The sequence below is a fragment of the Crocodylus porosus genome, unplaced genomic scaffold, assembly GCF_001723895.1.
Source record: "Crocodylus porosus isolate Cpor-Errol unplaced genomic scaffold, CroPor_comp1, whole genome shotgun sequence".
In the NCBI taxonomy this organism is placed as follows: domain Eukaryota; kingdom Metazoa; phylum Chordata; order Crocodylia; family Crocodylidae; genus Crocodylus; species Crocodylus porosus.
In genome coordinates this window covers 27,718,813-27,732,636 of record NW_017728948.1, presented here as the reverse complement: position 1 = coordinate 27,732,636, position 13,824 = coordinate 27,718,813, and the positions used below count along the sequence as shown (strand labels likewise).

The following is a 13,824-nucleotide window of genomic DNA, read 5'->3' as shown; positions in this document are numbered from 1 at the left end:
AACATTATGGGTATTTGACTTTTAGTACGTAATTTGTTTTTTTCCAGTTCTACGATAGCAAACCCTCTTCCTCAATGGAGTACTTTCAGGGGCAAGGGGAGGGACTTCTGGTGGCAAGGGTCAGAGGTTGGGGGGGCAGGGGGAATGGGGACTTCCAGTCCAAGATAGCAACCAGGGGGCGAGGCACCTGCCCAGGGGTAGAGCTACTCATACAACCCTCAACAGCTTGCCAAAATGTGGTAAGCAGCCCTCCACACAAAATAATTGCCCACTCCTGCTCTAGTGCCAAGTCACAACTGTGCAGCTTGAGAAGAGTGAGAGAAGGTTTTTCGCCTTAAGGCATGACTGCTGCAAACTTGAGCTAGAACGAAAACTGATCAACATCTGAGTGGCTTGAAGTGCAACATAAAACAAGGCCCTCATATGTAACCTTTATCCCCTAAACCAGCTAGGCAGAATCTAGGTGAGCATTATATGTGAGGAAAAGTGATACCCATGGGTCTGGAAATTTGGAATGGGAAAATTTGGTGCAATTCTGGGAACCATTGTAATTAACACTGACAATACTTTCCGCCCTTCCTCCATCACCAAATTACTAATGGATTGGGTTGATCCATGCCCAGACCCAGCACACCAGCTCTGACCTGGCACACAGCCCTGGACCTGGTGTGCTGGGTTTGATCCTGCATGCTGGCTCCAGAGCCACATGCTGAGACAAACTTGGATGAAGCAGGGTTAAAGCTGGAGCAGTTTTGTTATAATCATATTGCTGTAGGCAACATATGATTTAGCTGTAGGCAATATATGATTATAAATTTGAGTGATTTAGCAAACTTGTATTGCTACAGGCTTCTGCAAATGTAACAGTTAAAGCACAACAGCTGCTGCACTCTGCTGCAAGTGAACATTTGTCCATGACAAATACTGCTATGAACAAAAAACTCTGTAATGTAGACAAGGCTTTTCAGAAAGTGTAACTTCCTGTACTCAACCAAAAACAACATGCGTCAATAGAATTAGCATAAAAAGAATTTAGCAACAATCCTAAACTTAATTTATCCATGTGAACCCAACTGTGGTTTAAACATTTGTACATGACCATCCTTGACTTTCAGCTACCTTAGAATCATAGAAAATTAGGATTGGAAGGGGCCTCAAGGGGTCATCTAGTCCAACCCCCCGCTCAAAGCAGGACAATCCTGAAGTAGGACTTAACAGAAGATACCTCGAAGACACGTTTAGCAACAATGCAATCTAGAAAATACGAGCTGTTTCCATTACCTTTGCCTTCCTCCAGGTTTTCCACTCTTGTAATGCAGTTTTGTATTCTTCCATTTTTTTCTCGTATTCTTCTATATATTCTTCCAAAAGTTCATTTATTTCAGCTTGAACTTCTTCTTCAAATGCTTTTTCATCTGATCTTCGGTCAACCTCTTCCCTTCAAAACAGTTTGGTATAATTTGACAATGTACCATGCACTATTAGGTCTATATGTTGTATTATTGAGCTTATAAATGACAAAATAATCATTACAGAACAATGTTATAATCAAAGTTGAGTCCTTTCTCTATACCAAAAATATGTTCTACTGAAAAATTCATTCACATCTTAGCCTTCCTTTCATTTACGTTACCACACAGGGTAATTTTTCAAACAATTCTCAGCAGAGTGGCTCTAGCAATACTATCTTTTTCGTAAGTTCAGATAAATACAAAGAAAGTTTTTGGAATCCTGAAATGAGTTTCTTATTAAGGAACTACAAACTTTAATTAGTAAATTAATTTTCACATACTACAGTTCTTCAATGCAGTATTTAGCAAATCTCACCCCTTTGTTGCCATTAGTTTGTAAGTGATTGTATTCTCTTAAAATAAAATTAATTAGAAATTAATGAGCTAATGTGGTGATAAACCTAAGTAAGTCATAAAATATGAGAGACATTCCAGAACAATTTATATGCAGCATATAATAAATACTTCAAAATGGCAGGGAATTAGTGTCAAGATTTGTGATAGATGCAAAAAGAATAGAAAGCGGACAGTAACTATCAATGATTAACTTAATTCTGCCTTTATTTGTTATCCTCTGGAAATTTCTCTCTGCTACAACAATTACTTGTAACTTTTAACCTAAAAAAGGAAGAGTAGCAGGTCCACCCTATAACAATTGTTGGCTAAAGACTTATCTTAGTGTCTATTTCATGTAATTTTTGAGTTCCCAAACTTGACTGTGCTCCATGAAATCCAACTGCTGGCTCATGAAGTAACAAAAATGTTATCAAAACATACTTTCGCAAATATAGTTTTATGGGTGTACTAGTAAACTTCTGAAAGTCACGCAGGGATTTTATTTCTTTCCAAACTTTTATGATAGTCTTGAGCAACATTCGATCTTTTTCTTGTTCGGCATCTCGAAGTCGTCGTGTTTGCCTACAAATATATACAAACAAAACTGAATTTACATAACTAGACAAAACAATACAGAGAGAATCTGTGATGTAGTAATTATGTTGTTTTCAACTTGACTGATGTCTGCAATGACTTTTAAACCAAGAAAGCATAAGAACCTGCATAAGATTTGAAGATAACAAGATGTAGTTTCCTTTAAGATCTGCATTCTGTTCTTTTAAATTACCGACAATCTGACTCCAATTACAGTAATTCTTCAGAGTTCTCCAAGTCTTCAAAAAGGCTTATTACAGCTGTATGTTATTAAAAGCATTTTAACCTCAATATGTGTAAACAATAATCCAACACTGCCGCTATGAAGTAATGCCTAGTACAGCCATACATTACAAAACACATTTTAAAATTAACAGGCTGAACTCCTGCATGAACAAAATGGACTAATAAATGGTTAGTCTGCAGCCTCAAACCTGGGGCCTCAGCCTAACCAACAAAGCCATTTGTGCCAGCTGGCCACCCTACAGATCGTCCAGACTGGTCACGGCTGACTTGAAGCATCCAGCAGAGCCTCACCCTCCACCCACTCCCTGTCACTGGAGTGGCTGGCTGGAGTCTGCTAATCTGCCACTTCCCCCATATAAACCCCTTAGCTGGACCAGGAAGTGTCTGAGCAGTAGGGTTCTACCTGACTCATGACTGTGCTGCAGCTTCTTTCAGTTTGATCCTAGACTCCGCTCTCTGACCGATCTCCTGGCTTCACCTCTTGGTAATCTTGCTCTCTGTCTACACCTCCAATCCCTGGATTCAGCCTGCTCCTCGACTCCACTCTCTGACTGATCTCTCAGCTCCCTGACCTGGTTTGTCCTTGGATACTGCTTGCCATCGTGGTCCTGGTCAGCACCTTGATCCCTCAAGTGGCCCTAGACCCAGCTGTCCTGATCCTGGCATGACACAAACAGACGAATTTGGCCCAGCGTGTATAGACAGCAGCCAATGAGAACTACGCATCTATGAAGTAATGTAAATCATGTCATTGCCCTGGAGGACTCCAAACACAAACAAAATTAACAACTTCTTTTGGCTTGGTGTAGATATTTGACATTTGGAACTATTTCCATCTTCTACACCATTACATAAAGGATATGTGAGTTTGAATCTTTAAGCAAGGATGTACTTCTAGAAAATAAAGTCTATTTTCTTTTGTAATTGGCTTTATAGGATGAATTAAATGACTATGGTCTCAGCACTGTTGTGACAGTTAAATGACTAGTAAACACAAAAGTAATTTACATAAAAAGATACTCAACCTAGACCATTATGGTTCTAAAACAGGATGCTGAGAGGGGTTTTTAAAGCTAAGATTCAGATATGCAGTAGCTTATGTTTATTATTTGCACAAACTTTGTTTCTGCTTTCAAATACTTTAACAGATCTTAAAATAAAGACTTTCCAAAAACCAATGGCTTAATCAACAGGTTAGCAAATACCTTGAATATTTGCTCTCTATAATGAAGTTAGTCACAAGCAGCTTGATAAGCTCTGCAACCTGGAAGTCTTTTTTGATTCTGAAATTAATATAGAGGACAAGTTTCCAATGTAGGTGAACAATGATGTATTTGTTTCCAAAACCTGTATTTTATTCACTCCTACACAACATTAATAAAATACTTTAGGGCCTAAGTTTGAAAAATTACCCACAATGCAGCTGTTGAACTAGGTTATAAGCCTTTATCCAGAGAAGTCTGAGACATCTTACCTCCACAGCCTACACCAACCTATTTAGAAAGTATGATAGGGTTACTTGATAGCTTTGAATTGTACTAAGTAGAGCTACAGCAAATGAGAGCAGGGAGTGAAGCTATAGAGTACTGAGGTCCTATGTGTCATCTTTCCAGCCAAAACCCAACATTAATTTTTCTTTCTAGGATATGTTTATTATAAGGCTGGTTTTTTGCTGCTGTTAATATTTTATTTGCAGGTTTTGATTTGTTTGTCTCTGAGTTTACTATTGTCTGTATTGGTTTTTATATTTATTTATAGATTCATGCCTAAATGCTTCCAGTTATGTAGCCAAAGAAAGAATATCTTCTTTCATCAGAGAAGTGTATCCACATCCTAAGGCTCTTCAGTGGCATTAATAGTATGTGGTACCTTCATTTAAAAGTATTTTATAAAAATACCATTTTTTTAAATCATTTTTGAGGTAGGACTGTTCTCAGTAAGCCTTTTCATTACAGACATTACATCCTAGTAAAAGAACATGAAACAGCAATCAAAGACAGTTGGAAAGAGGAGAGGTCTTGAAAGAAAGGAAAAATAATAAGAGAAAGAGAAAGAAAAAGCATGTGTCGGGATAGGGGGGCAACTGGGGAGAAAAGAATATGGAGGACAAGAAAAGAGACTGCAACGATGAGAGAAATTTTTAGTGCACTAGACAACTCCCTTGCCTAAGTTGTTAGAGTTGCTGTTTTAAGTGCATAAGATCGTATACTGTGCATGTGCAGTAGTCATTTCAGTTAAGATTATTCTAGGAAGAGTGAACTCTTGCCCTTGGCTGACTTAAGCGACCTAGTTTTGCTGCAGAGCACACGTAGTAGCTAGCATCCACCTGTTGAGTGCTGAGTGCAAGGTATGGCATTGTGTGCAATAGCATGCTAGTGTATACAAAGGCATTTGATTGGACAGGACATTGTATTGAACGCTTGCTCACACCAAGTTTGACGATGGGAATTACTGCAGACTGCATGAGGTAAGTGAGAACCTGTTTGGACAGTATACAGTCTAAGGGTGTACTTAATACAAAACTTTCTGATGAACAGGCGAGAGCGTGAAGTGATTGGATGAGTAAGAAGGGGTGAAAGAATCTGAGGTTAGCTTGTGTGTTGGAACAGGAGGGGGTTTCTGTTCCAGAGAGAGGCTCTGATCCGTGAAGCATGCTGATTCGGGTGCTGTCCTGGGTGTACGTGAGGTGAGCTCTTAGAGAACTGAACTTGGACACAGTTCTTCTCTAATCAAGCCCTCAGTAATTTCTTTGCGTCATATTCCTAGAGCTGCAGGAATTGTAGCTTCTGGTAAAGTAGTACCCTGACCCTGATATTGAGATGGAGGACTTAGGCTCTGCTTTCTGTTGGGGAAGCCTAGAGGAAATGAACCTAGGGATCTGGAAGGCAGGAAGGGGTAGTGTGCACTGACCTAATAGTCCAAGTGAAGTATTTATCCAAGTACCTCAACATCTGACTAGAAAAAGGTTTGGTATATGCAAGCTCTGTAATAGCTGACCGTTTGAGAAAGAGGAGACTGTTCTGCATGAGAGAAGGAGTATGAATTTGTAAATCTCTTGCCCAGTGGCCAAGGTTGCAAAGCAACGCCAGCATGTTATCTGTGTTCGCATACTGAAGGCGACTCTGGTATCTATGAATATAACTTTTTTTTACTGTTCTATCCTGTTTTATAACTTACTTTTCATTATAGCTAACAACATATTTACATTTGATTTAATACATTCCTGTGCATGTGTCTATTTTGGGCTCTTTTACACAAACTCTCACAAAGTCCAGTGGATATCCAGTCTGAGCTTTAACTCTTAGGTTATGTGGCTAAACCTTATGGCTCCTGAACATCCTTTTGCCTCAGTATTTTAAATACTTGCCTGCCCACCCCAATACAAATTAATCTGTGGACTCTAGTTACAATACAGACCAGTTAACAGCAAGTCTAACAATACAGATGGGGTGTACAGGCTTTGCCGAATTTCCAGCTAAACACTGTGAATTCCAACAACTATTTTGCTACCAAAAGGAGAGAGAAATGTTAGAAGAATATTATCTACACTAGATCTGTAATCTATAATTCTCAATGAGTGTGCCACCATTATGGAAGCAATAATGCAAGGCTCAGACAGGTGTTCACCAATATACATACAACTTAAAGTTAAGACAAACAACTTCAGGTGGTAAAAATTCTACCACAAACTCAGATACAAAACAGTTTCCAACAATGAAGCTGCTTCCAAAGAATATGACAGGTATAAGAAATCCTAGTCCTACAATAGCCAAATGATCTTGAGTTAGAGAGGTACTCAGTTGTGTTAGTCTGAAGATAGGGCACATTTGCACCCTATAGGTTGAGTATATCAGAGATCTAGCATGAGCTTTTGTAAGCCTGAACTCTCTTGATCAGATGCTGTGAAAGGACACACGCAGAGCAGTGTATTCGGTGTGGTTTGGATTCAAAAGGTGGGGAGTAGGGAAGTACTGGATGAGACAAACAATCAAACAATAAACACACAGAAACAAAGGGGGGGGGGGGAGTCACAAAAGCTAATCCAGGTAATGGGATAAGAATCCATAGTCCAGATTTAAACTATACTCAACACAAGACAGTCTGCAAATGGATTTCTTGTTCTGTAATTTCCCATTCGAGTTAGTTTTTAAAGTTTTACTGTCTATGAACAACTATGCTGTGGTTGGAAATGGAATGTCCAGAAAAGTTCAAGTATTGTGCTGCAGACCTGTGCATTTTATGTTAGACTGGCATTTATTTTTACAAGTAGGGATGCCCTGGCTGTAGACCTTAGAGGGGCACAGTAAGCAGGTGCTGGCATACACAACACTGGTAGAAGTGCAGGTGAATGAACCTCGGTCATTTTACTTCTCATTATTTGGTCTAGTGATGATGTGGTGTATACTGATGTTGCTTGAGAAATACCATTTGAGATTAATTCCTCCATGGCTTTCCTTGAGACGATAATTTTTCCAAGAGCAACAGGATTTCATCAACAAGGATCCGTCTTTTCCATTTCCCATGGGAAACAGGAAAAAAAAATGTGGATTTTTCCCTTTTAACTGAGGAAAAATGCAGACTTCTCATTTTAACAGAAACACGTGGGTTTCCACCTTTGCGAAAAGCTCTCTGCAGGGTGGCAGAGTTCCAGCCTGCAAGGGACTGTGGGAAGCAGCAGGAGAGCAGTCAGGCAGGAGATGCCACGTGCACGTGCTGCATAGCAACTCCTGCAGGTAAGTTAGGTGGGAGGGGTGAGGGGAGACTGAGGCCCCCATAGGGAAGAATGGAGTTGGGCAGGGATGGGGCTACTGCTCAGCTGGGCAGCATGTGGCCTTGGGACCCAGGGCCCTAATGTACCGCCACAGGGCCCCAGTGGGAAGGGACCACAGACGGCTTGTCTTGGAGGCACGGAGTGGAGCTAGCTCCCAGCCACTGTGTATGCTCCTGGGAGGCGGCCAAGGGGGGGCACGTGCCCCCCAGATCTGTGCACAGCTGGGGCAAGGGCAGGCTGTCCAGGGTGGGGCTTGGGGCTCCCCACCCTGTTGCCTTCCCCCCATAGCCTCTGGTGGCCCAGTGGGTGGGACCTGACACAGCAGGACAGAGCAGAGCTGGATGGGGAAGCTCTTTGCCTCCGCAAGCCCTGCAACACCCTGGGGAAGAGCCACCCCGCCTGCCCAGAAGCAGTGAAGACAGCAGCACAGACTTGTGGCCCTCAAGGCTGCTGGGCGGGCAGGGGCACCTCGGCAAGGCAGCATAGGACTTGCAGCAGCAGGGAGCTTCCCTGCCGCGCCCCACTCTGCCCTACCATGCTAGGTCCTCCCTGCTGGGCTGTGGAGCCCTGAGAGCAGCACAGAGAGCCCAAGCCCACAACCATCCCTGCCACTCCTCTCAGGCCATGCTGCCCATGGGGGAAGGGGAACCAGGCTCCAGGCTCCATGCTCCAGCAGTTCCTGCCTCCCATGGGCAACAGCCAGGGCTCGGTCACTGCTGGGGGAGCAGGGCAGGGAGCAGTGGACCTGGATCCCTGGCCCTGTAGCCCTGGCTGCTGGGGGCCCCCTTTGGCAGGGCTGGGGGGCAGAACCCCACCAATTCAGAGAAACCTGCACATCATTGTCTGCTTTAAGTTTATGATAAATCACTTTTCTTAAGCACCTATTAGTTAAAAGGACGCTCAGCATGCATCATATCTTAGAAAACATCTCCTCATACAAATCCAAAACTATGTAAAAAAAAAAAAATGTTCCTTTTTCTGGCCTGTGTTTATTATAGCTCTATGCTATCCATATGCTCTCATTAATAACAGGTTTTATTACTAATTCAGGTACCGGAAACTCTTTGCTACCTATGATTTATTATCTAAAAACAATAATGATAATTTTTATAAAATACTACTGATTTATATTAAATAATTTTATACATCTTAACCTGTTAGCAATAACTTGCCCACAGCATCCCATTTATGACAATGGGAAACAGGCCTAGAACAAACACTGTTTGAAATCAACTCATTATCTCATATGGTGCAAAGGTGGGATCAAAAGGAAGGAAAAATTCATTCTGAATAGTTTTTTGGAGGCTATGTAAAACATTATTTATCATGCAACTTCAAGGAAACAGTTAGCATTCCTGCTTAATACAATTCAAAACTAACAGTCACTCAGCTGATTCTATCAAGATTAGGCATGGGGCAAGTCTAATTGTACGTGTTATTTTCTAGTAAGCAAGGCATCACATGAAAACACTTTTCTAAATAAAAGCTTCAGAAGACTTGTATCCAAGTTCTATTTTTGCTACAGACTAACAAGCAAAAAGTTTTAGGGAAGCACATAATCTACCTGAGAAGAGTAATGAATGGGAGCATTAGTTAGAAATGATTCAACTGTGTAAATCAACAGTCTTTTGCATTACATTTAAATTGGACTTCAGATCCCCAAATTAGGTCATACAGAAGAGAATAACAGCTGCTCCCAATTGGTGAGATACTGCTCATCTGTTAATAATTCTCCGTCAGAAAACCAAAAATGTTCTAGAAAGCTTTCCAGAAATACACTGCTCCTCTAGGAACAATAAAACATTAGTAAATTTGAGAAGAAAAAATTTTAAAAAGCAATTGTTTACAATAGGCCAAAGGAACATTTACTATTTAACTTTCTCTAAACTGAGATTAAATAAAATATATGTATATTTTCCTGATACAAGGTGGAAAATGAAATAGATGACATCTAAATAAATTAAATCATAACACTCCAGAAAGTATATGAAAGTTCTGTGCATATACAAAGTGTCAGCCTGTTTGACCTCCATGTGAAAAATGCTCAACTGACAGGGTGAAGTTTCTGATCATTCGCATGGTACATTATTACATGTTATACTTTTGTACCTAAACCGTCATGTCCAACCTTGAACTGGTCAGCTGAAGATGTGTTCTTCAGGTACATCCTATATCCTTACTCTCTCCAAGTAAAAAGATATGAATTATTAAGCCAACAGTAGCATGAATAAGGCCAGATTTTATGGATTTTTCCTTTTTTATAATCTTCTTTTCCCCCTAATATGTTAATTGAGATTAACAATTCACATAGGCCCCCTTCAACCTTCACACTATAATATGACTTGCATATAAACAGGAGATATAAAGCTCTTTTTTCTGGTTTCCAGTCATCTAAGGGATCCAGTTTTTAAGAAAATTATATTTAATTATCAATGTATTGTCATGTGCCAGTATATTGTTACAAAAATGTTATGTTCAGCTGATGATCTTTATGCCTATATGCACGCAGGCACATATTCATATAAACTGGCATCTGACCAGGGTTTAAATTCTCAGAAAACTAGTAGACTTTAAGATGAGCTTTGCCCAACTACAAAGCAATATACTATGAAGGTTACTGAAAACAGCAAGATTATAAACTGTTCTCCAGGGGAGAAGACAAGTAGTAATGGGCACAAATTGTACCAAGGAAGATTTAGGTAAGACGCAAGAAAAACTTTCTAACTGTAATTAAGCACTGAAATAGATTACTTAGGAGGTTGTAGAATCTGCATCGTTGGAAGTCTTTAAGAATGGGTTAGACAAAATATCTGTTAGGAGTGATTGAGCTGTAGGGCAGGGCAATGGATTAGATCTACCAAGGTCCTTTTTTTTGTTAGTCAATGGTTCAATGGGGCCAGAAATGTACTCTTCATGCTACATACACAGATTCCACACAAGTGGAAATAATCTGAATTTTTAAGTGGAAATCCGTATTTCATATGGATAGTGATAGCTGACAATAGCAAGGTTCATTGTTTGTGGTTATTAATTTTTTACAAGAGCAAAACACAGTTGACACAGAGTGAAAAAAAATGCAATAGCAACTTGATTTTGTCCTCGGGACTATTACTTTCTTAATGACAACCGAATGCTGTGAAAAATACACATCCAAAGTATTTTAGAGCACTTCGAAAGCTTGAACTAACATAACTTATTAATCATCTAAAAAGTACATACATCTCCTCAGCTTCCTTTGGGAGTTTCTAGCTGTTAAATCACCCAGAAAAAAAGTACATCATATAATAAAAATGGATTTCTTGGAATGCAACATTAAACATGGCACTATCTGGTTTCATGTAAATTCAGCGAATGATTTCTGGGATGTTTGACTAGGTTGTTTTTTGGACTGTCCAGCCTAGTTCCATAAACACAAATATTTAACATGCCAAACTTCATTTTGTAGTATTTATAGTTCTGTACCAACAGGAAGAACAAAAACTGGAATAAAATCTGAGAAAGAAATAATTTGATGAAATTTTGCCTACCTGATTTCAAATTTATAGTCAGTTATACTCTGGTGTGCAACAGGGTTAGGTATATTGGTTCTATTGATGTCCACGTTACATCCCACAGCATTCCTCAGAGCATGTAGCTTAAACAGACAAACAAACAAGCAAACAAACAATTCATGATGCTTTCACTGTTTATGGAGGAAACACTGATCTATAACCTGAAATGAACAAATTAGTTGCCAGATAGAAAACTGCTAGCCCTAAAATGTAAAAGAGTTTAGTTTGTCTTCTCACTCTGTATCCTCTTGAAATGATACACCTCAGAAATCAGAGAGTTCAGAAATTCAGAGAGATTAGCAAATGGCAAATCTCACAGACTTGCTATAAATGGCACCAGTGTTACTTCCGCACCCAACTCAAGGTGCCATATTAGGAATAACTAGCCATAAAGAATGTTCCATATACAATGCATGCTGCCTTAAATTGAACATATGGCATGTTCATACACACACTGGGGCAGTGCTAAAATGGTGCTGCACAGTTATTAGGCTACTGCACAGTAACTCTAGTTGTAACTGCACATTTATTTAGTACTTGCTAATAAAAGTACTAAATAAACGTGCAGCAACCACTGCACAGTAGTATCTTGTGTAAACATGTCCACCGAGGAACTTTTTTGATATTCTGTATAAAGGATGCTACATAAAGTGTACTCCATTTTACTGCCTGAAACTACTAACTTTTATAGATTTAATTTTAAAATAAATCAAGGTAGTTAATAAACTTACAAATATAAGGCTGCATTAAACTTGGAATGTTTTATGAAATCTGTTGACTATGGTTTAAATCAGTAATCAAATGATACTGAAGATCAGAAGATCTGATTTTAAAGACCAAATAGATACATTTTTAAACATCTTTTCTAGCAACATAGAATTAACTTGCCAAAACATATCAACTATGGCACATACCTAGAAAATACACTGTTACATTTTTTAAATCTCAAATTCAGTTTTAATGTTAACCCATCTACCAACTATGTCAGCAATCCAAAAGAACATAGTGAAAATACCTTATCTGTAAGAAGTTGGGCAAGATTTCGATGTTTTCGTGCTAGATATTGATCATATAACTGAGCCAGCTTGGCTGCCAGAACATGCTCACGACTAAAACAAGGATGATGGGTGAATATTAACCCAGAAATATCTATGTCCATTTGAAACTGGCTCTGAGGATCCCCAGAGCCAACAATATATTGGTTCGCAGGCACCAGTTTTATTGCCTGAAAGAAAAGAAAAGATTAAAATTGTATTGTGAGATTATTCTGAAAGATACATTAAACAATGGAAAGATGATCCCATAATTGGCAATAACCTAATAATCTTATCTGTTTCAACAATACAAAGTTTGTAGAGGATTCATAGACGCTAGGGTCAGAAGGGACCTCAAAAGGATCGTAAAGTCCAAACCCCTGCCAGTGGCAGGAAAAGTGCTGGGGTCATGTGACCCCAGCCAGGTGCTTTTCTAGTCTCCTCTTGAAGACCCCCAAGGTAGTGGAGAGCACCACCTCCCTTGGAAGCCTGTTCCAGATTCTGGCAACCCTAACTATGAATAAGTTATTTCTGATGTCCAACCTAACCTACTCTCAAATCAGCTTGCGGCCATTGTTTCTGGATGTTCCAAGGGGTGCTCTGAAAGACAGAGCGTTACCTATTTCCTGCTGCTTCCCCCCCAGTGAATATATATACTGCCACAAGATCCCTGCACCAGTCTTCTCTTGCAGAGGCTGAAAAGATCCAGGGCCCTCAGCCTTTCCTTACAAGGGCTTCCCTGCAAGCCTCTAACCATATGAGTGGCCCTCCTTTGGACCCTCTCAAGATTGTCCACATCCCTCTTGAATTGTGGCACCCAGAATTGGATGCAGTACTCTAGCTATGGCCTAACCAGTGTCACATACAGGGGGATCATCACCTCCCTGGACCTGGTCATGCACTTACTAATGCATGACGAAGCGCAGTTAACTCTGCTGTTTAGTCACATTGATGACACATTCATCTTGAAGTTGACAATGACTCCGAGATCTCATTCTGCTGCTGTGCTGCTGAGAAGGTCATCCCCCAGCTTATAGGTGTGCTGGTGATTCCCTCTCCCTAGGTGCAGCACCTTGCACTTTTCCTTGTTAAACTGCATCCTATTGTTCTCTGCCAACTTCTGCAACCTGTCCAGGTCCTGTTTTGGTTTCTTCCCATCAGTGTATTTCTTTGCCCCATAGTTTGGTGTCATCTGTGAACTTGAACAGAGTGCATTCTGTGACCTCATCCAGGTCGCTGATGAAGATATTGAACAGCACCGGCCCAAGGACCAAGTCTTGGGGGACCCCACTGCTCACATCTTTTGAAGCGGATAATGACCCATCCACCACCACTCTCTGGGTATGACCCTTAAGCCAATTTGCCACCCACCTGGCTGTGTAATTGCCTATGGCACAGCCATTCAATTTGTTTATAAGAATAGGATGGGGTACTGTATTGAAGACCTTCTTAAAGTCCAAGTTGTATCTTGTTTATCAAAAATCATGTTTGAGAATTCAGGGTTACAGATCCACAAACAACTCTTCCAGCCTCTTCCAAAAAAACAGAACTCAATCTGTCCGCCCATGGTAGAGTGTGCTAGCTAACCCCTCCTGGAAACCCTGCCAAAGTACTCCCAGGGTTAATTCTATCATTTAAATAGACTTTGCAGAATTAGATTTTCTTTTTTTTTTTTAATAATTTTGACATCTTGAAGAAAAAAAAAAATCAATGTTTGTTACTGAACCAAATTTTTTTGCTTAAATTTTAACTGATTTAAATTTTCAGGACTGTGAAAAATT

General features: G+C 40.1%; 1 protein-coding gene across 4 annotated transcripts in view; it reads right to left on the bottom strand.

The window, feature by feature from the left end:
• CC2D2A (coiled-coil and C2 domain containing 2A) overlaps nucleotides 1-13,824 on the bottom strand; it is a 112,828-nt gene that overhangs the window by 67,174 nt on the left and 31,830 nt on the right. For 3 of the 4 annotated variants that reach the window (XM_019553089.1, XM_019553092.1, XM_019553090.1), the window contains exons 9-12: nucleotides 12,025-12,234; nucleotides 10,986-11,092; nucleotides 2,289-2,429; nucleotides 1,282-1,438 (exon numbers count right to left, since the gene is read on the bottom strand). In XM_019553089.1, the coding sequence (XP_019408634.1) occupies nucleotides 1,282-1,438; nucleotides 2,289-2,429; nucleotides 10,986-11,092; nucleotides 12,025-12,234 (615 nt within the window). Of the gene's footprint in view, nucleotides 1-1,281; nucleotides 1,439-2,288; nucleotides 2,430-10,985; nucleotides 11,093-12,024; nucleotides 12,235-13,001; nucleotides 13,023-13,824 lie in introns of those variants that run through there. The other variant, XM_019553093.1, reaches the window with a different exon arrangement.